This window comes from Rutidosis leptorrhynchoides, chromosome 6, assembly GCF_046630445.1.
Source record: "Rutidosis leptorrhynchoides isolate AG116_Rl617_1_P2 chromosome 6, CSIRO_AGI_Rlap_v1, whole genome shotgun sequence".
NCBI classification, from domain to species: domain Eukaryota; kingdom Viridiplantae; phylum Streptophyta; class Magnoliopsida; order Asterales; family Asteraceae; genus Rutidosis; species Rutidosis leptorrhynchoides.
Genome location: NC_092338.1, coordinates 411,666,110 through 411,690,020, shown reverse-complemented (window position 1 = coordinate 411,690,020; position 23,911 = coordinate 411,666,110). Strand labels below are relative to the sequence as shown.

The following is a 23,911-nucleotide window of genomic DNA, read 5'->3' as shown; positions in this document are numbered from 1 at the left end:
AATGAAACCTATTGAATTCTATTTATAATAGATTTTTGAATTATTAAAGTGAATTATTAAAGTATGAATTATTAAAGTGAATTATTAAAGTATGAATTATTAAAGTGAATTATTAAAGTATGAATTATTAAAGTGAATTATTAAAGTATGAATTATTAAAGTGAATTATTAAAGTTAAATTAAAGTAAAAATAAAGTAAAGGTAAAGTTTAAGTATAGTAAAAGTATAAAACTATGTACGTATAATACGCGTATAAATATATATAATATTAATTTAAATCGTTATATATATTTAATAAAATAAAATATAAATATCGTTATCTTTATCATACTAGTTAAGTAATGAGTTGTCAAAAATGGTTCTAGATATTTATAAAAGTTATATACGTTTTAATAATAAAGTTCTTTTTAAACTGAAAACGTTTTTGTACGTTTGAAACTAAATAGATCAATCGAGTCTTTATGAGATTCAATCTTCCACTATCCTTTGTCTAGTTCTCAATGATTGACAATTTGTTCTTATTTATAAATCACTTTACCATTTTCCGAATATTGTTAAAATGGAAAGATTTCTCAAATCAACGTGGGCCTTTCAACCGAGACTTGTAATCATAATTCAATATATCTGATAATTCAATCATTTGATCTTATCTTCTAATTCCATTGATAAACATTTTGAAACAGATACAATCATATAAAGTATTTAATCTAATATTTTATTTACGTTTCAAGTTATAATATATATACACATATACATATATAATCATATTCGTTTAATGGTTCGTGAATCGTTGGAACTTGGTCGAGGTTGAATGAATGTATGAACACAGTTTAAAATTCTTGCAATTTAACTTAACAAATATTGCTTATCGTGTCGGAAACATATAAAGATTAAAGTTTAAATTTGGTTGGAAATTTCCGGGTTGTCACAGTACCTACCCGTTAAAGAAATTTCGTCCCGAAATTTGAGTGGAAAGGTCGTGAGTGATAATAAGTATGTTTTTATGATGCATACGGGCTGAAAATTAGAGTTTTATCATCAGCGATTAATTTGGATAAACAATTCATTTATATGAAGAGTACGAATGAAGCTAACATAGAAGAGTGAAATGAGTAAGTGTAGATTCATCTTATCATTTGACGTAGATATGATTCATTCCCAGATTTCAAGGGATTTGAAGAAAATCTTCTTAATAAGATTTGACTCTCCGGTAATCAAGGGAATTATGATCCGCTTTAAATGCGATCGTCCATTTTAATTGTTCTATCGGAGATTTTCTTATAAATTCACCTCCTTCGTTTCCTTACAACTCACACCTTCTGTTGATGCATTTTATGCAACTCCCTAGACATCTACCCACGTCCATTGCAGGTACAACAGTTTACAGGCCACCATGATTGCTCGTTATTATCCTATCCGTGTTTGTATGTGGTTACAGGAACTGCAGAAATGAGATTTAGATGTTTGACTATGTTAGACTTAGTCAGACGTACGAGTGAAACCTCAATAGTACGGCTGACAGGCTCATATGCGCGGTTGATGCTGAGCTAAGTCACAATTACAATCTAAATAAGAAGACACGAGTGAGTGATCACCCGTACGGCTGATGAAGCCAACTCGTACGTGTGATGAATGAATCATATGGGTGAGTCAACAGCAGGGGTATATAAAGTCTTATGTTCTTCATTTTAGGTTAAGCCTCTCATTTGTTACACACACTCAGATCTAGTGAGCTCCTCCGATTCTCTCTCAGTCCAAATCACCCAGGTGGTGAATAATAGCTCTAGGTGTTGATCTAATCATACTTGATTTAGTTGTGGTTTGACTAAATTAATCAAAAAAAAAAAAAAAAAAACTTAACCTATTCAGTAGAGGGTTTGATTCACTTATTCCGCCATTGTGTGAGTTAAATCTGTTGATTTCTAAGTTCCTAGTCATGTTTCATCACCTTCTATTCTTTCTCCCTCAACTCATATTTTAAAGTATTCATCAATATGCTCCATCCAGTTCTGATTCTCGATATACTTCTAACTTTCATATCGGTCATTCTTCTTTTTCATCTACCACCGAAAGAATCTATTTACTTCTACTATACTCTTGGGTTTATAGTGTTTCTAGTTCTCCCGTGTCTTTATACTGCTATATGCATCGATATATATAGTTTATAATTTCTGGTTTGTCGTTGGGCTTTATATGTTCCCTTATATTTCAAAGTCTCTGCTTCTGTCTTCTATAATCATTATCATTCACAGTTAATGCTCTCTTTTATTTGCTGCAATTTATGCCCCAATTTCTATTTCGGAGTTTTGTCCTTTTGTTTCTTCTTCTTGCAATTAAGCACCGCTTGTAATGGTCCAGAATTCACAGATATGAATTTCGGAATGAACATTGTTAATGTTCTAGGAAGAAAATTGTGATGGCACGATCTTAACTTGTCAAATTACTAGAATACCTTGGAAAAGGCCGAATCATCAAGAAATATTTTCTTGATATTTTAGAGGTTAAATAGAATACAAGAGTCATATAACATGGCACATGATGATGTTATGATCTGTGAATCATCACGTTTCATTTAGAAAATCAGCATGACTTACTGTAATATAATCACATTGATCAAGTGTCATTATATTATACTAATTCATGCTTCAATTCCCAACACTACTTCAAAATATTCCTATTTTAAACTTGAATGTTTCAGAATTTAGAAACTAAAATAGTTTCTTTTATGATGTAATACAGGTAGCGCGAAGAGGTAAATGATTTCAAATAAGAAAAATTAAGAAAATATCTTCAGAAATATGAAGGATATTTATAATGAAAGATATGATGATATTTTAGAATTTCTAATATCAGAGGATGATGAAGAATATTGTTCGCAGGGGTTTAGAGTCAGGAGCAAGGTATTCGTTAATGACTTCAGCAGGTACTGAATCATTTGGATCCTTTGAAGTCAGGTTCAGTCTTTGTAATTTGTCCACAGCCTCCTTCCTACTTTGCTCAATTCGTTTTCCAGTTCCAAAACTTCTCTTTTTCTGCGCTTTGCCAGCACACTTCATCATTATCATCCAGCTTTTACCATTTAAAGTCGTTTATAGTTTTTGCTGCTTCATCAGCATTTTTTTTTTTTCGGAGAACCAATTCGTAGTTCGGAGTGTTTTTCAGAAACTTCACATTCAAATTAAGTCCAGAAGATAGACGTTATATATACACATATAACTATTGGCGTAGACATGCTGCGAGATTTCAAAATACTGATTGCTAATTCCCAATGATTCGTATGGAAATTCTCATTACAAGATGCGAATGAGTAAATGATGGGGTTTCAATGAATAATTATAATGACTTTTTGGAGAGGCTAAAGTCAAAGGGTAATGAAGTTGTTGGTACATCTGCTAATAATGTGGTGGAATGTAAAAGGTTCTCTGGTAACGATGGTGTATATCTTAAGGTTATAATAAGGTTAGTCTGACTGAAAAGTCGAAGTTGACTTGCTGGAGCTGTGACAAAACTGGCTACTTTGAATAGGAGTCGCAAAGTTATTTTTGCTAATAAATGCCAAAGAATCTGAAGCGGATACGTTGTTTAAACTTTTACTTTAGTTTCAAGAGTTTTTCGGGTACATAACTGTGGGTAACATGTGGTTGGATCATCATCTCGATTGCTCATCATTCGAAGTGTCTTCAGAAATTTTCGAAGGGTTTGAACACAGATTGTAATCGTTAACATACATTTGATGTTCTAACACAGTTTTGAAGTCAAAATATAGCTTGTGAAAGATGTAAGGATCTAAGAATGATGATTTTGGTCATATCTCAAGTTGAATTTTGAGATTTCAAAATCAGAATATGTAATTAAATTTTGAATGAGTATGGTTGTTTTGATTTCTATAAAAGAATGTATATTGTTGTGAAAGTAGGGAGTATAATGGATGATTTGCTGAATCAGATTCGAAGAATGTAACATATTAATTGTGAATTTATATATCTCTCGGGTATTACCTACCCGTTAAAAAAAATTTCACAATTAATATTTTGTACAAAAGAATTTTATTACAGTCTTTATGAAAATATATATATGTATATTTTCTTCAGATGTAACATAGATTTAATGAGTTAGTGTTAAATTAAACTCATTTGATTTACGGTTGAAACTATAATTGAATAATACCTAAAGGCTTTAAAAAGTACATAACTTTTACGCAGTATTTATTTAATGACATTGAAATTATGAATCAATACTTCGTTATGTGTTGATGTATGATGTTCGGTTCGTGAAATTCTTGTGAATTTCGCAAAGTACGAATGATGTTATCTGAAAAGTTTCAGGTACATCGATGATGAAAGTGTAAAATCAAATATATACTTGATTTATTATGAATTGGAATTTGTTGAATTGCGACAGAGATTGTAGTTAACGATGGTTAAGTTACGGCCGAAGGACGTACATTATTGCATATTTGTAATATGAATTAACCGAGTAGTTAAGATTCACACACAATAGCTTAGCACGGAAAGATTTATTTCAATATATATATATATATATATAATATACATATAATTTCTTCAGAGGGAATGAGTTAATTCTTCATAACTCGTTGATACAATATACAAGTTATTGATTCGTAATGATGTCCACAATGATTCTTGAACTAACGTAGTTTGTGATGTTATCTGTGTTGTTGATTCGGATGTTGACTGTACTGACGATGCTGGTAACGCTGACGGTACTGTTGATGTTGTTGGTAAAGCAAGTTTAGCTTGTTAATCACACACCATTTTTGTCAGGGTTTCTACTCTTCCTTCTATCATTTTGGTTCGCTTAACTGATTTATGGTTAGGGCTAGATTAGATAATCTCTAAGACTTTAGAGATTACATAATCGCCGCGGAATGTTTCTCCAATGAAGTTATGAATTAATACTTCGTCAGTTATTGTTGTTGGTACTCCTTGGTATCTATGGTGCGTATGGCGTTGATGCTCGCGGGACAGATTGTGAAGTTGAGGTTTACGACGCGGTTGTGGTTGGAGGTGGTAATGGTACTGTTAGCGTTGATGATGGTGGTACTGGTTATGCTGCTGGTGCTGCTGCTGGTGTTTGTAATCTTTGCACCATATTCTCCAAAGCCACTACCCGAGCGCGAAGCTCGTTGACTTCTTCTATTATACCGGGGTGATTGTCGGTTTGGATGAGCGGATAAATATAATCTAGAATTTGATGTAGTATATAATCGTGACGAGATACTCTAGAAATGAGAGAGAAAATGGTGTTTCGGATTGGTTCGCCGGTAAGTGCTTCAGGTTCTTCGTTAAGAGGGCAATGGGGTGGATGGAATGGATCACCTTCTTCTTGTCTCCAATGATTGAGGAGGCTACGAACCCATCCCCAATTCATCCAGAATAGATGATGGCTGATTGGTTGATCCATTCCAGTCACACTGCTTTCAGAGCTGGAGTGGGATTCCATTTCGGAATCCGAGAAACTTGAATTAATGATGAATTCCATTTTGTACGATTGAATAAGGTTTTTTTTTTTCGATATGAAATGATTTTCGGTTATCGGATGGTATTCTAATAACATAGAATATCCATAGATATAGAACAAAAGATTTTGGTAGATTACGGAGGAATTTGCGGGATATGTTAGGTAAAGTTTAAAGTAACAGATACGATAAGATATGATTTAGCAGATACGCTAAGATATGAATTGTGTCTATACACTACTCATGCAATTAATGTAGCAAGACATGTCTAGACTAGTAATGATAAGCAGGTAATTTCCTAAGAATGATAAGCAGATGATTTCCGACTAAAAATGATAAGCAAAACTTTTGACATGCAGACACGGTCGAAGTCCAGACTCACTAATGCATCCTAACGACTTATCAGTTAGACACTAATGCAGACATGGTTCGCTAAGACCACCGCTCTGATACCAACTGTAAGGACCCGTTCATATACATTATAAACGATTCACAATAGTTGATTACATTGCGAGATATTTGACCTCTATATGATACATTTTACAAACATTGCATTCGTTTTTAAAATACGAACTTTCTTTACATTGAAAATTGACAGGCATGCATTCCATTTCATTATATCCACTATCCAACTATAAATTGATTTAATAATAATCTTTGATGAACTCAATGACTCGAATGCAACGTTCTTCGAAATATGCTATGAAAGACTCCAAGTAATATCTTTAAAATGAGCAAATGCACAGCGGAAGATTTCTTTAACACCTGAGAATAAACATGCTTTAAAGTGTCAACCAAAAGGTTGGTGAGTTCATTAGTTTATCATAATCATTTATTTCCATCATTTTAATATACCACAAGAATTTCATTTTCAGTTCTCATAAATATACGTCCCATGCATAGAGACAAAAATAATCATTCATATGGTGAACACCTGGTAACCGACATTAACTAGATACATATAAGAATATCCCCAATCATTCCGGGATCCTCCTTCGGACATGATATAAATTTCGAAGTACTAAAGCATCTGGTACTTTGGATGGGGTTTGTTAGGCCCAATAGATCTATCTTTATGATTCGCATCAATTAGGGTGTCTGTTCCCTAATTCTTAGATTACCAGACTTTAATAAAAAGGGGCATATTCGATTTCGATAATTCAACCATAGAATGTAGTTTCAATTACTTGTGTCTATTTCGTCAAACATTTATAAAAGCGCATGTATTCTCAGTCCCAAAAATATAAAGGATAAAAAGGCAAATGAAACTCACCATACTGTATTTCGTAGTAAAAATACATATAACGTCATTGAACAAGTGCAAGGTTGGCCTCGGATTCACGAACCTAAATTAATTATATATAATTATGTGTTGGTCAATATTTGTCTAACAAATTAGGTCAAGTCATAGTGTACCACAATCCTAATGCTCGAGACTAATATGCAAAAGTCAACAAAAGTAAATTTGACTCAAAATAATTTCCAAAAATCTATACATGATTAATATATAGTTTAAATATCGTCGTTTTATATTTTTAAATATTTTTAAAAGATTTATTAGAGTAATAATATAATTTATTTATTAATAAATAAAATTTTATATTAAATTTATGTAATAAAATATACTTTTATATATATTAAGTAATAAAATTTATAGGGTTCATTTAATATCATAAAGATAATATGAAAGGTATTATTAAAGTAAGTTATTACACGTAGTAAAATATATTTGTATCACATATTTATTTGATAAAATAATATCTATAATGATAGTAAGTAAAAGTTGTATTATTTTGTAATAATAATTATTATTATAAAAATATCAATATTTATAATTACTAAGATGACATTATGATAAAACGATAATTCTAATTATGATAACTTTAATATTTACGATAATTTTTAATATTATCTTTAAAATAATAATTCAATTTAAAATAATAATAATAATGATATTTTATAGTAACAATGACATTTCTATTAAAATGATAATTTTTGTTAAAATGATAGTTTTAATACTAACGATACTTTTAATAATAATAGTAATGATAAAAATAATAAGAACGATAATTTTATCTAAATCAATATCTTATAATATTTTAATTTCATCATGATACTCTTACTCATTATTTCCTAATCGTTTCGTTTAATAGCTTTTAATCGTCTTTTATATCGTGTTCATAATAATGATAATAATAGTAATCAAAATAATTAGGTGTTACAAATATTTATTTTAATTACACTTATATTAATAATGATAGTTACTATAACATTATTAACGATAATACTAATAATTATCTTAATGATAATATAGTAATAATAATAATAACAATAACAATAACCATTTTTAAATAATGATATATATTAATAATGATAATAATAATAATAATAATAATAATGATAATAATAATGATAATAATTGGATAATAATAATAATACTAATTATAACTTTAACGATAATAACGATAGTAATAATTAAAAAAAATTAATAATTTTTAATGATAAATCCCTTTTATTGATAAAGATAATAATAATGATAATAATAAGATAAAACTAGAACGACGATAAAAAACGACGATAATAATAATCATTTTTAATAAAAATATCAAAAATTCAATTGATTATAACTTCTAATCCGTTCATCGAAACTATTCGATATCTAAAGGAAAAGTTCTTAATTTTTCGCTAGCTTTCCAAGGACATGCATATCTTATACCTTATCTCAACCGCAAGTGTAACTAATTCAATATTCAACCTAACCTGTCTAAGGGCAATATCAAAAGTACAAGCATGCATAATCCTAAATACTCGAGCACTAGTCAGGGATACACTATTAGTATGTAAAAGTTAAATTATGAGTACTCACGTATCAATATTGAGATTCAATATTGCAGGAAAGGTATGTAGACGCAACGGAAATGATAAACACTATATTGACCTCATGAGCATACCCATGAACCATACTCAATCACCTCCATAGCTATAACCCATAATTTCCTTAATCCTATCCTACTCGAAAAACAATTTCGAAACCACTCGGACAGCACTCCGTCGTAATATTTTATGTATACTAATAATATCTTGAAATAATACGGAGTAAATATATATATGTAAATCGATTGAGAGAGTTTAGAGAAAAATATTTTCAAGTTTCTATGAAATAATGAAACCTATTAAATTCTATTTATAATAGATTTTTGAATTATTAAAGTGAATTATTAAAGTATGAATTATTAAAGTGAATTATTAAAGTATGAATTATTAAAGTGAATTATTAAAGTATGAATTATTAAAGTGAATTATTAAAGTATGAATTATTAAAGTAAATTATTAAAGTTAAAGTAAAGTAAAAATAAAGTAAAGGTAAAGTTTAAGTATAGTAAAAGTATAAAACTATGTACGTATAATACGCGTATAAATATATATAATATTAATTTAAATCGTTATATATATTTAATAAAATAAAATATAAATATCGTTATCTTTATCATACTAGTTAAGTAATGAGTTGTCAAAAATGGTTCTAGATATTTATAAAAGTTATATACGTTTTAATAATAAAGTTTTTTTTAAACTGAAAACGTTTTTGTACGTTTGAAACTAAATAGATCAATCGAGTCTTTATGATATTCAATCTTCCACTATCCTTTGTCTAGTTCTCAATGATTGACAATTTGTTCTTATTTATAAATCACTTTACCATTTTCGGAATATTGTTAAAATGGAAAGATTTCTCAAATCAACGTGGGCCTTTCAACCGAGACTTGTAATCATAATTCAATATATCTGATAATTCAATCATTTGATCTTATCTTCTAATTCCATTGATAAACATTTTGAAACAGATACAATCATATAAAGTATTTAATCTAATATTTTATTTACGTTTCAAGTTATAATATATATACACATATACATATATAATCATATTCGTTTAATGGTTCGTGAATCGTTGGAACTTGGTCGAGGTTGAATGAATGTATGAACATAGTTTAAAATTCTTGCAATTTAACTTAACAAATATTGCTTATCGTGTCGGAAACATATAAAGATTAAAGTTTAAATTTGGTTGGAAATTTCCGGGTTGTCACATTATATACTTAAAAAGGAGACTATTGACGTATGAAACTCGAAACGATACATATAACGATTATCGTTATAACCACGTCTTACTAAATATATATGAAGCATATTAATACATTGTTATATTATATATAACATGATAATATGATAATTAAATATATCATTAAGTGTATTAACAATGAACTACATAAGTAAAAACAAGACTACTAACTTAAGGATTTCGAAACGAGACATATATGTAACGATTATCGTTGTAACGACATTTAAATGTATATATCATATTAAGATATATTAATATATCATAATATCATGATAATATAATAATTTAAAATCTCATTTTATATTATAAACTTTGGGTTAATAACATTTAACAAGATCGTTAACCTAAAGGTTTCAAAACAACACTTACATGTAACGATTAACGATGACTTAACGACTCAGTTAAAATGTATATACATGTAGTGTTTTAATATGTATTCGTACACTTTTGAAAGACTTCAAGACACTTATCAAAATACTTCTACTTAACAAAAATGCTTACAATTACATCCTCGTTCAGTTTCATCAACAATTCTACTCGTATGCACCCGTATTCGTACTCGTACATTACACAGCTTTTAGATGTATGTACTATTGGTATATACACTCCAATGATCAGCTCTTAGTAGCCCATGTGAGTCACCTAACACATGTGGGAACCATTATTTGGCATCTAGCATGAAATATCTCATAAAATTACAAAAATATGAGTAATCATTCATGACTTATTTACATGAAAACAAAATTACATATCCTTTATATCTAATCCATACACCAACGACCAAAAACACCTAAAAACACTTTAATTCTTCAATTTTCTTCACCTAATTGATCTCTCTCAAGTTCTATCTTCAAGTTCTAAGTGTTCTTCATAAATTCCAAAAGTTCTAGTTTCATAAAATCAAGAATACTTCCAAGATTGCAAGTTTACTTCCAAGTTTTCTAAATCCATTTCAAGTAATCATCCAAGATCAAGAAACCTTTGTTACTTACAGTAGGTTATCTTTCTAATACAAGGTAATAATCATATTTAAACTTTAATTCAATTTCTATAACTATAACAATCTTATTTCGAGTGAAAATCTTACTTGAAATTGTTTTCGTGTCATGATTCTGCTTCAATAACTTTCAAGCCATCCAAGGATCCTTTGAAGCTAGATCCATTTTTATCATTTCCAGTAGTTTTATCCAAGGAACTTGAGGTAGTAATGATGTTCATAACATCATTCGATTCATACATAAAAAGCTGTCTTATTCAACGTTATAAACTTGTAATCACTAGAACATAGTTTAGTTAATTCTAAACTTGTTTGCAAATAAAGTTAATCCTTCTAACTAGACTTATAAAATTAACTAAACACATGTTCTATATCTATATGATATGATAACTTAATGATTTAAAACCCGGAAACACGATAAACACCATAAAACTAGATATACGCCATCGTAGTATAACCGGGGGCTGTTTTGGTTGGGATAATTAAAAGCTAAGAAGAACTTTTATTTAAAAGCTATACTTCTGGAAAAATGATTTTTCTTATGAACATGAAACTATATCCAAAAATCATGGTTAAACTCAAACTGAAAGTATGTTTTTCAAAATGGTCATCAAGATGTCGTTCTTTCGACGGAAATGACTACCTCTTTCAAAAACGACTTGTAACTTGTATTTCCGACTATAAACTTATACTTTTTATGTTTGGATTCATAAAGTTAAGTTCAATACGAAACTGTGGCCACTGAAATCACTCAAAACGGATTAGAAACGAAGAAATGGCGAGTAAAACAAGATTGATAAAAACTACTCATTTTACCTACGTGAAAGTTAGTAATAAATCTATTCCAACCATAACCTAATCAACTTATATTGTATATTATGTAATCTTGAGATACCATAGACACGTATACAATGTTTCGACCTATCATGTCGACCCATCTATATATATATTGCGGAACAACCATAGACACTCTATATGTGAATGTTGGAGTTAGCTATACAGGGTTGAGGTTGATTCCAAAATATATATATATAGTTTGAGTTGTGATCAATACTGAGATACGTATACACTGGGTCGTGGATTGATTCAAGATAATATTTATCGATTTATTTCTGTACATCTAACTGTGGACAACTAGTTGTAGGTTACTAACGAGGACAGCTGACTTAATAAACTTAAAACATCAAAATGTATTAAAAGTGTTGTAAATATATTTTGAACATACTTTGATATATATGTACATATTTTTTATAGGTTCGTGAATCGACCAGTGACCAAGTCTTACTTCCCGACGAAGTAAAAAATCTATAAAAGTGAGTTATAGTCCCACTTTTAAAATCTAATATTTTTGGGATGAGAATACATGCAGGTTTTATAAATGATTTACAAAATAGACACAAGTACGTAAAACTACATTCTATGGTTGAATTATCGAAATCGAATATGCCCCTTTTTATTAAGTCTGGTAATCTAAGAATTAGGGAACAGACACCATAATTGACGCGAATCCTAAAGATAGATCTATTGGGCCTAACAAACCCCATCCAAAGTACCGGATGTTTTAGTACTTCGAAATTTATATCATGTCCGAAGGAGAATCCCGGAATGATGGAGATATTCTTATATATGCATCTTGTTAATGTCGGTTACCAGGTGTTCACCATATGAATGATTTTTATCTCTATGTATGGGATGTGTATTGAAATATGAAATCTTGTGGTCTATTATTATGATTTGATAATATATAGGTTAAACCTATAACTCACCAACATTTTTGTTGACGTTTTAAGCATGTTTATTCTCAGGTAATTATTAAGAGCTTCCGCTGTCGCATACTTATATAAAGACGAGATTTGGAGTTCATGCTTGTATGATATTGTGTAAAAACTGCATTCAAGAAACTTATTTCGTTGTAACATATTTGTATTGTAAACCATTATGTAATGGTCGCGTGTAAACAGGATATTTTAGATTATCATTATTTGATAATCTACGTAAAGCTTTTTAAACCTTTATTGATGAAATAAAGGTTATGGTTTGTTTTAAAATGAATGCAGTCTTTGAAAAACGTCTCATATAGAGGTCAAAACCTCGCAACGAAATCAATTAATATGGAACGTTTTTAATCAATAAGAACGGGACATTTTATAATTTAATATATAACATAAAGTATATGTTTTTAAATGAAACCTAGTATAAATCTTATATAACTACAAAATATATATAAATAATACATATTAATAAATGAAATTATGATATTTCTATTATATGTTTTAATAGAAATGCAATAAATATAGGTTCGTGAATCCAAGGCCAACCCTACACTTGTTCAATGTCGTCATATGTATTTTTACTACAAAATACAGTATTCATTTGCTCCCTTTTTAAATGCTTTAGCAATATATATTTTTGAGACTGAGAATACATGCGCTGTTTTTATAAATGTTTGACGAAATAGACACAAGTACTTAAAACTACATTCTATGGCTGGATTATTAAACCGAATATGCCCCTTTTTTAGTCTGGTAATTTAAAAATTAGGGAACAGACACCCTAATTGACACGAATCCTAAAGATAGATCTATTGGGCCCAACAAGCCCCGTCCAAAGTACCGGATGCTTTAGTACTTCGAATTTATCATGTCCGAAGGGAGTCCCGAAATGATAGGGGATATTCTATATGCATCTTGTTAAGGTCGGTTACCAGGTGTTCAATCCATATGAATGATTTTTGTCTCTATGCATGGGACGTATATTTTTGAGAACTAGAAATGAAATTCTTGTGGTCTATTAAAATGAGGGAAATGATTATTTATGTTAAACTAATGAACTCACCAACCTTTTGATTGACACTTTAAAGTATGTTTATTCTCAGGTTTGAAAGAAATCTTCCGCTGTGCATTTGCTCATTATAAAGATATTACTTGGAGTCATTCATGGCATATTTCAAAAGACGTTGCATTCAAGTCGTTGAGTTCAATAGAGATTATTGTTAAGTAAATGACAGATTAGGTCATTTATAAGTTGGATATTATGAAATGGTATGCATACCTGTCAACTTTTGATGTAATGAAAGGTTGTCTTTTAAAAACAAATGCAACGTTGGTAAAATGTATCATATAGAGGTCAAATACCTCGCGATGTAATCATATGTTAATGCATTCGTTCAGATGGATTAGGACGGGTCGCTTCATGTAGCTAGATGATGATGGGTCGATGAATTTGAGTGGTGGTTCCCGGTGGTTTACAATAGTCGAAGATGGCGTACGGTTTAATGATTAAAGATGAAATGAGATGGTTGGTTTTAGCAGGAGAAAGTAGCAACTTAGTGATTATATGTTCAAACGGTATCATCACCAAGAAGGTTTCGTGGGTTGTGTGGATATTGAAACCGAATCACATTACGTATGTATGGATCGTGGGTTTGTGGATATTTTAACAAGACATGATAGTAATGAACAACAGTACGTTAAACGATGATGGTGGTTATTATTTGGTCGAAACATGAAGGTGGTTGGTAGTCGTTTGATGGTTAGTCGAGGATGTAATGGCTATGGTGGTGAGGTGAATGGGTGACGGTTGTTATGATGGTGGTGATTGGTGATCGAATGTATATGTGAAGGTGATGGTAAGTTTTGTTTATCGAGTATGCGTATGTATATATCATATATATTCTGCAAGTGATGAAATGAATTCAAACAATGACCAATAGTGACCGAATGTATATGTGAAGGTGATGGTAAGTTTTATTTATTTTGGTCATTATGGTATAAAATTCGATCCTTAGTTTGTTAAATAAAAATTACATCAATTGTCCCTCCCAATTCAATAAATTTTTGTTTTGTTTCTGTGAATGGATCGATCAGGTAAAAATCAGGAATAGATAAATTAGAATAAAGAAACAGTAAAAGTTGAGTATGACTCTCAATTGAATTTTGTTTGTGTCTGTGGATTTAGATTCGCCCAGTGCAAGTTTACAGATAGGATTTTTGACTTGATGGTAATGTATAACAAAATATTGGATTCTAGTATTAATAAATAAATAAGTATAATAATAATAATGCTATTAATCATAATCATAATAATTATATAAATGATGATAATAATTAATAATAATATCAACAACAATGATAATAATAAATATTAAACATGTTCAAGGTAAATATGTAACCGCTGTTATTCTCCCACATAATTATTTCTTCTTCTTTGAGGAGCTGGTTTATTCATCTGTTATAGAAATTGTTAGTGTTTCACAAATAGGAAGCTTAATAATTTTATTACCTTGGGATGAGAATAAGACTCTTTTTGCTGTTGATTGGCTGGGAGTGTTTTTGGCAGTCAATTGCTAACAGTGCGTTGCTTACATACGATACCTACATACAATATAAAAACCATCATACACATGTGTAAAATGACTCATCATACTGTAATTGTGCATGTTAAAGTAGCTTTACATATAAAGCTATAAATATAAGTTTACAGGAACTATCAATAAATCAGATTTAATTAAAGATATCAAAGTGTTAGAAGAATAATATGCTTATACTAAATTGAGCAGTTTAGGAGGTCGTAAGCATTTCAATATGCTTAAAGCGACTTTTGATTGATTTGACCAATCCAATACAACCAATTTCAATTCATGTTTCATACAACATAATGGTGAACGGATCATTACTGTGTTGTACAACACAACACGAACAATATAAGTTATTAAGAAGTAGCAGTATATCAAACACATTAAAGCACAAAGAGAACATACGCATACATACATAACCCGTCAGAGTAAAAAAAAAATATATTATTAAAAAAAAAAAAAGTTGTGTACCTTTGTGCTGAAGCCGAAGACACACAATGGATGATCTAGACTGATTTTCATTTGTAGTGGAAGGCGTCCAATGCATCAAACTCCTGAGACGGAATACTCATAATTTATTTATCTTTTATCTAACTCATTATAAGAGCAGCAAAATAGGCAATAATAGCAGTCCCCCTAAAACATATAGCATCTTGTTAATTACAATTTAAACTATACCGAAATCGCAATGGAGTATGTAGTATAAAACTACAAATATTTAAAATACCTACGCAACATGGTCCAAAGGCTACAGACATCAAGAAAGCTAAACAAAGCAAGCAAGCACACTAAAACAAATATGAAGATGCAATAAACGATTTTTAAATTACAGTAAATCAGGAAAACGGTCCAGGACGATATAAACTTCCAACCGATAACGTACAAACCATCACATCAGAAAACGTTAAAGAAACACTAATTTATACGGAGTAAAAACTTACTGCACGTTAGCCATCTTTGATGGACCATTTGACGGTGTTCAACTTTCATCTTCTCCTCTTCTTCCTCGTCATAATCTTTTTTGGTCTTGACACTTTAAACAACTGCTGATGTGGACACCGATTTGGTTGCCAACTTTTATGTGTTTGAAAGATGACTGGCATTACTGTCTACATCAGCTCCACGGGAACCAAAAGTTTGTGGTGCAGATGTAATTTGATATTGACTCGTCGTTGCACCTGCAAAAATTGCAAGCAAATAATAACACAAAAAATATATATATATATACAAATAACACAAAATGATAACTCACCAATAGAATCGAGAAGAGTAGGATTTGTTCATCATTGCACCTGCAATTCAACTCATCATAATACCTGTAACAAAACCATTAAAAATTAAAAACGTAAAGGAAAACAAAAATATGATAAAAAAAAATTGAATATGAATAATCAAATGATGAACAATTGATTTGCTATGAATCATACGGGATTGTACCATATTCGCATCAGTTTGGTCATTTCGTAATCTTCTTCTAAAATGACATAATTGAACTAACAATAATGAAATCAAAGAACAAATAAATACTAACAAATTAAAAAGTAAATCCAAACTCTAACCATGAATCGCTCTTTAACGAATATCACTGACTACGCGACATTAGCATACATTAATATTAGCCATTAACTATCGTATGAAACAACAAATTCATTTGAAATGGGCCACATTACTCTATAGCTTATAATAAGGAAAATAATGGTAGAGAAGTCTGAATAACACAGATATGTTTATAATTTTCAATATAGTAATGGCGAAAGCAAAAGAGAATACGGTGTATCTAGCGTTGCATAGTCAACAAAAAAGAAGCTTTAACGTACTCTGATGTAACCGTCTAGAAATGTGGCAAGATCCGTGTCGTATCCGGTCGCGTAGCACAGAACGAAATCAGATCTGAAATGGATTCCTGAATCCGATGACCGTAACGGACAATTTTGGGGGTCAAACATCTCTCGAGGGAGGGTGAAGGTTAACGATGTGAAGCGGCGGTGAATGGAGATGGAGAGTTAAGAAGGTGATTGTGAGATGAAAAATGAGATGAGATTCAGATGTAAGCGATGTAGACCAGGGGAAGGTTCCAGAGTAACTAAGAATGAGATATAGAGAAATGACGAAAACGCCCTTACTATTTGTGAATAGTAAAAAAATTTGCTCAATTGTATTAATATTATTAATATTAATATTAATTATTAATATTAATTATTAATATTAATATTATTAATATTAATTATTAATAATTATTAATATTAATATTAATTATTAATATTAATATTAATATTAATATGGGGATGATTCTTACACACACTTTTTTGATCCTCACACACCTATTTTAACCTTTTGCTCTTCTAATAATGCTCAATTGGTGTGTGAGGATCAAAAAAGTGTGTGTAAGAATCATCTCCCTATTAATATGTATATGTATTGATTAGAAATACAAAGATATAAATAAATAAATTAAATAATTAAATTAAATACGATAAATTGTTATAAGGGTAAACAAAATAAATAAATAAATAAGAAATGGGGCAAATAAGCCCCCGCCAAAATTGGTTCCTTTTGTTTGAGCTGCAAACATTTTTCCCAAATTTTCGATTCTTCTTCAACCTCTCTCCACAAACATTTCTTTCCAATCAGTTGAATATTCTTAAAATTCTGCAATTCACATCTTATAAAGATTTTCAGGCAACCGATTTGCGAAGAATTTAAGGTTAAGATTGCCTAAAAGAAAAGGTAAATAATTGCTATGATTACATCATACTATTGTTATTATTATTAATTATCTAATTATTATTATTATTATTAAATGTGAATATATAATGTATAAATGGTGATCCTGATCATATTTGTTCCTTCCAATGGCATATGCTTGAGATGTAGAAAATTGTGAGTTATTGTAAGATTTAATATTGAAATATTGATTATGTGAAGATCAATTATTTATTTTAAAATGTTTTCAGACAATAAGTAACTCTTGTGTATATGGAGTGTAGGTTTTTTGGTAGGCAATTTAATGTTAATGTCAAAAATTAATATTAACTTGTACTTGTACGATTTGACAATGTGAGTATGTTTGTTTTGCTTTATATATATGCAGAAAGAGATTATTTATTTTGTAGTATTTGGTGCTCTGAGTGTAACACAATCTTTTGAAATAATCATTACAGTTGTGTGACATTTTGAGGTGCAAAAATGCAAATAAGAACAAGTGCAGCAGATGGTTTCAGGATTAGTGTTTCAAGTACTCCTAGTTGTTCAACATCAAATCATACTGCTTCCGGACATGATGACATCGAATCATTAGGAGATGTTTTTCTATGGGGTGAAGTTTGGTCCGATGTAACTTCAACCGATGGATCCGTAAACACATTTCCATCGAAAACCGACATTATGTATCCTAGGCTTCTAGAATCAAACGTAGTTATCGACGTCCAACAAATCGCTTGTGGGGTCCGCCATTTTTCTTTAGTAACGAAACAAGGTGAGCTTTTTACTTGGGGTGAAGAATCTGGAGGTAGACTCGGACATGGGTTCGAAAAAGACTTTGGTCGACCACGTCTTGTTGAATTTCTTGCAGTGACTAACGTTGATTATGTCGCGTGTGCCGAGTTTCATACTTGTGCTATATCGACAGCTGGGGATTTATATACTTGGGGAGATGGGTCCCACAATGCTGGATTACTTGGTCATGGGACCGATACTAGTCATTGGATACCGAAACGAGTTTCGGGCCCACTCGAAGGACTTGTTGTATCTGCAGTTGCTTGTAGCACGTGGCATACAGCTTTAGCAACTGTTGATGGTAAGTTATTTACATTTGGTGATGGTAAATTTGGTGTTTTAGGTCATGGTGATCGCGAAAGCGTAAAATTCCCAAAAGAAGTGCAGTCTTTAAAAGGGTTAAAGGTGTTAAAAGTTGCATGTGGAGTTTGGCATACAGTTGCGATTATAGAAATCGCGAATCAACAAGGCGGGATTTCGACTAGCAAAAAACTGTTTTCATGGGGTGATGGGGAAAAATATCGATTGGGTCATGGTAACAAAGATAGTTACTTGCAACCGACGTGTATTTCGGCTCTTATCGATTACAATTTTCATCAACTTGCGTGTGGACATACGATGACGTTAGCTTTAACGACTTCGGGACATGTTTACTCGTTTGGTAGTACTTCGTATGGTCAATTGGGTAACCCAAAATCTGATGGAAAAGTTCCGGCTTTAGTACAAGATGAATTAGTAGGTGAGTTTGTCGAAGAAATCGCGTGTGGGGCCTACCATGCTGCTTGTTTAACATCAAGAAGTGAAATTTACACTTGGGGAATGGGTGCGAATGGAAGATTAGGACACGGGGATTATGAAGATCGAAAAACGCCAACTTTAGTTGAATCTTTAAAAGATAGGCATGTTAAAAGTGTATCTTGTGGTGCAAGTTATACTGCGAGTATATGCATACATAAATGGGTGTCTGGGGTTGATCAATCGGTTTGTTCGGGGTGTAAACAAGCGTTCGGTTTCACTAGAAAAAGACATAATTGTTATAACTGTGGTCTTGTACATTGTCATGCTTGTAGTTCAAGAAAGGCGTTAAAAGCCGCGCAAGCTCCGATTCCAGGTAAACCGCATCGTGTGTGTGACTTGTGCTACACGAAACTGTTGAAGAAGCCTGAAGATGTTGGTAATAACAGTATTCAGAATTATCATAGGAGATTTAGTAATCCGGATAGCGGTAGGAAAGATCGTGGGCCCGGGAGAACTTCGAGACTGCTGATGTCACCCAATATTGAACCGGTCAAATATCTTGAGATTATGTCAGCAATGTACGGGCCAAAATCCGGTTCTTATGCTTCATCATCAAGAGCATCACAAATTCCATCATCACAACAATTGAAAGATATTACATTTCCAAGTTCATTGGGCGGATTTCATAATGGTGCGAAACCTGGTGGCCCGTCATCGTCGTTTCAGATGCAGACACCGTTTCTTCCGCCGCCACAACCGCCACCTCAGCCTCAACCGCAACCTCCACCGTTACCTATGTCGACTAACACGAGACCTGCGTCACCATACACGAGAAGACCGAGTCCTCAATGTTCTGGTTCTCCTATGTTCTCGAGGGGTGTAATGGAAAGTTTAAAGAAGTCGAATGAGCTTTTGAACCAAGAAGTGTCCAAGTTACAGACCCAAGTACGATTGCTTATTTCGGGAAATTAACAAAAATACACTTTCTTTATAAAAGAATTGTCAAAATACACCATTGGTTCGAACGTGCCATTATATCTTCAAATTCCAAATAATGTGCTTTTATTCCTTGATGACCAGTAAAAATATGTGTCGAACCCAATCACTGGGTTCGAACCAATTGTTGTTTTAACTCAAGTTCGAATCAATTGTTGTTCTAAGTCAAGTTCGAACCAATTGTTGTTCTAACTCAGTTCAAATGAGTCCGAACCAGTTGTTTGAATTGAGTTAGAACAAGAACTGGTTCGAACTCAGTTGTATGAACTGAGTTAGAACAAGAATTGGTTCAATGTTAGGTGAAAATTGACATATTATGCTTTGTTTTGTTCAATGTTAGGTGAAAAGTTTAAAAAAGAAGACTGACCGTCAAGATGCAGAGATTAGAAAAGTTCAATCCTACGCTCAAGAATCTGCTGAGCTGGCATCTGACAGCACTGCAAAGTGTCTAGTTGCTGTCGATGTTTTCAAATGTGTTCAATCTCAGGTAATCGAAAATTCTACAGGCTATTTAAGACGCAATAAGTTATATAAATTTGAAAATATTAAATGATGGAGCTTGTTTTATTAATGTTTTATGTCAGTTAAAAGAGTTAACAGAGAAGATGCCTCCTGAAACAACTGAGGATGAAACGTTTAAGGCGTTAACGTCCAAAGTTGATGACTTTTTGCAATCTGATCTGCCAACTCAGATTGCGTCATCCAGCAAAATCATAAATAAGAAGAAATATAAGGATGAAAAAGGTAAAGCCACTGCGCAAAAACGATCTTCGGTTGATGCAAATGCAGAATCTGCAAGTCAACCGAGCACAAGTGTCGTGAGAGTTCCTAGGTATCCGCAAAACGTTGAAAGGAAAGAAGTAATTGAACAATTTGAACCTGGCGTGTATGTAACTCTAGTTCTACTTTCAAATGGGTCCAAAATATTCAAACGAGTTAAATTCAGGTACTTCAGAAGATATCACATTTATACTAAATTATAAGTTGAATCCTAGTTGGTTCATTGAGGTGGCATTATGGGCGGGTTAAGCGTGTTGGGTAATAGGCCAGTCACGGGGTAAAAGTCTTTTGACGCGTTATTATTTTTATGTAGTAAACATGATTGCAGAGGGTATTATATTACACTAATAGTTCCTTTCTTGAGTAAAAAATAAAGACATAATTTTCGAGCAGTCCGTGTTGTTTGTACAGATTACACGCTCAGTCCCTAAACCTTTTTTCTTGCTTGGCCACTCCTTGTGGTTTACACTTCTTGCGCGTACAGTCCTTGATCCTAAAGTTCGTTAAATATGTCCGTTAAAACTAATCATATGGCTGGCACATGAGGGTATATCTAACATGTTAATACATTTGGTTGACTTTTAACTCATTTGACCTGCATAACGAATTAACATGTTCATTTTTTGAAGTAAAACTTTTTGGTAGAACCCGTTAGAGGTGAAAAATAACCCAAATCAACCCATCTATATGTAATTGGATAGACATTGCTACCTTTGTGCAAGCTTTTAAGTCATACTAGTTGATCATAATGTTTCCTTTTTTATATTTGCAGCAAAAGAAGGTTTGTAGCGCAACAGGCTGAAGAGTGGTGGAAGGAAAACAAGGAAAGGGTGTTCAAGAAGTATACTCCATCTAAGTCATCAAATAATGGTGCCACGTCATCAAATAATGGTGCCACGTCATCTGCATCTCGATCGCAACCTAACTCAGAACCATCAACGTCTACATAAGTAAAGAAGTTGGTATTAGTGTTGATTATGGGCCCAAATATGAACTGACAGAACTGTACATACTCCATTTAAGCAAGTAGCTTATTTGGTCTCCTTAACGGCTGAAAACTTGAAGAAGAATTGTAGTGCACGTTACTAGATCAGATAATTTAACCTTATGAAAAAGTTAAGTCTTGTGTAGAGACAATGTTTACAGATGTTTTGCTTTGTGTTCATTTGATGTTAAGTACCTAAACTCAAAAATACACTGGAGCACAAAATTATATATGAAGTTACTAAGTTACTAACTTGAATATAAACCATTTGATTGTAGATGTCTTGGAACCAACTGAGAATTACTATGTTTAACAAACGAGCTTATGCTCGCTTACGGTAACTTAAATTTACATTTTTATTAGCTGTTTAGTGAAGAAATTTTCAAGAACGTATACAACGTAGGAGATCTTGCCCATTATACTGCAATATGGTAAGCATAGCCATGTCTGATGAGAGAGCCACATGTTGATCTGGTGTTTGCGAACAAGTTTCGGAAACATGCGAACAAGTCTTGGGATCATGGCTTGTACCCAGTGGCGGAACTTGAACCCGACCACAGATGTGGCTGGTTTAATATTTTATTAAATTTTTTAATATCAGCTGGCGCGCACTAAAAAACCTTTTTTTTTAATAAATTTTTTTATTTTTTTAGTGTAAATTTTATTTTAAAAAAATATCCAGCTGGGGGCGGGTGCCCCGCCTCGTCTCCACAATGTTCCGCCAATGCTTGTACCACCGTCGACTTATTGAGAAAAAGGAGAAATATCACTTTGATCTCTTGTTTCGGACCTTCGCACACCCTTGTCACTCTTTAGGAGGCATCCGCGCTCTAGATAAACTACCAACCTCGCAGTCCCAATGGATGTTTTGTTTAATTGGGTTTTTGTTGAGATCTATGCGAAGTCCCAATTTTTTTCTTAATTGTGTTTTGTTTGATTTTTCGGGATGAATGAAGGTGAAGTGAATGAAGAAGATGGAGAAAATGGAGAAGACGGTGAAAGAGTTGGAAAATGAAAAGACGTTGTCTCACATGCATCGCACGACTCACGTGCTAAATTTGAACGAAATAAATTGACGACGTTAGTGAATTGGATTTTCCATGTGCAAACCACAAAAACTATCTGCATACAAAAGTTTTATTTGACTATAAAAACAATTTTGGTACAAACCACATTAATTTAATTATCCATGTAATTTTGTCTTTATGAGAAAGGCATTTTAAAAACATGGTAAGAATTTTTTGAAATATGCTTATATTATTTGATAATCAAATCAAATTATTAAAAATAACAATCCTTCCTAGTTAAAGCTAAAAATCATAGATACATTGACTGAGTCAGAACCGGAAAGTATAAAAATCAGAGTTAGACGTGGGTTTGGGCTTTGGCTTTATCGTTTGTACGATTTGTTTGTAAAGTCAAAACACTTCGAATAGATTAGATAGATAGAAGATATAGTTGGATTGGGATTCGGATTACGACACAGTTATGTATATCATCAATATAAATAAATGCATCATCGTCACCGCTATTTGATTTAACAAAAAAGCCAGGTTTGTTATGTTTATTTAATAAGGTCAAAAACATTAGGATTTAGGACTGCGAGTTTTTGTTATTGTTTTGTAAATATGTCGTCCAAATCAGTTGCAGTTGGCATTGATCTTGGAACAACAAATTCGTGTGTTGCTGCGTGGTTTGATGAGCACAATCGTTTTGAGATAATTCCTAATGAACAAGGTAACAAGATTACTCCATCATGTGTTGCGTGGGATGGCACAGACCTCTTGGTAGGCGAGGCTGCAAAAAATCAAAACACCAGAAATCCTAAAAACACCGGTTTTGGTAAGTTGATCAATTACCTTTCATTATTTGATGTTTTTATATTGCTGTTACTTACATTCGATCTTATTCTTATGATGATGATGATGATGATGATGATGATGATGATGATGATGATGATGATG

The 23,911-nt window shown here is 31.9% G+C and overlaps 1 protein-coding gene and 1 long non-coding RNA gene across 2 annotated transcripts; one reads left to right on the top strand and one right to left on the bottom strand.

The window, feature by feature from the left end:
* Positions 1-14,731: 14,731 nt before the first annotated feature.
* On the bottom strand, positions 14,732-16,959 carry LOC139851294 (uncharacterized). The gene is made up of 5 exons (XR_011760585.1): positions 16,771-16,959; positions 16,206-16,269; positions 15,895-16,131; positions 15,425-15,507; positions 14,732-14,972 (listed from the first exon to the last, which is right to left on the bottom strand). It is a non-coding gene; the product is annotated as an uncharacterized lncRNA (long non-coding RNA).
* A 1,180-nt stretch (positions 16,960-18,139) lies between these two features.
* Positions 18,140-21,912, top strand: LOC139855110 (PH, RCC1 and FYVE domains-containing protein 1-like). Its single transcript, XM_071844360.1, has 4 exons — positions 18,140-20,131; positions 20,523-20,669; positions 20,767-21,128; positions 21,735-21,912. Exons 1-4 carry the CDS (start codon positions 18,140-18,142, stop codon positions 21,910-21,912), a joined length of 2,679 nt encoding a protein of 892 aa, XP_071700461.1.
* Positions 21,913-23,911: the final 1,999 nt, after the last annotated feature.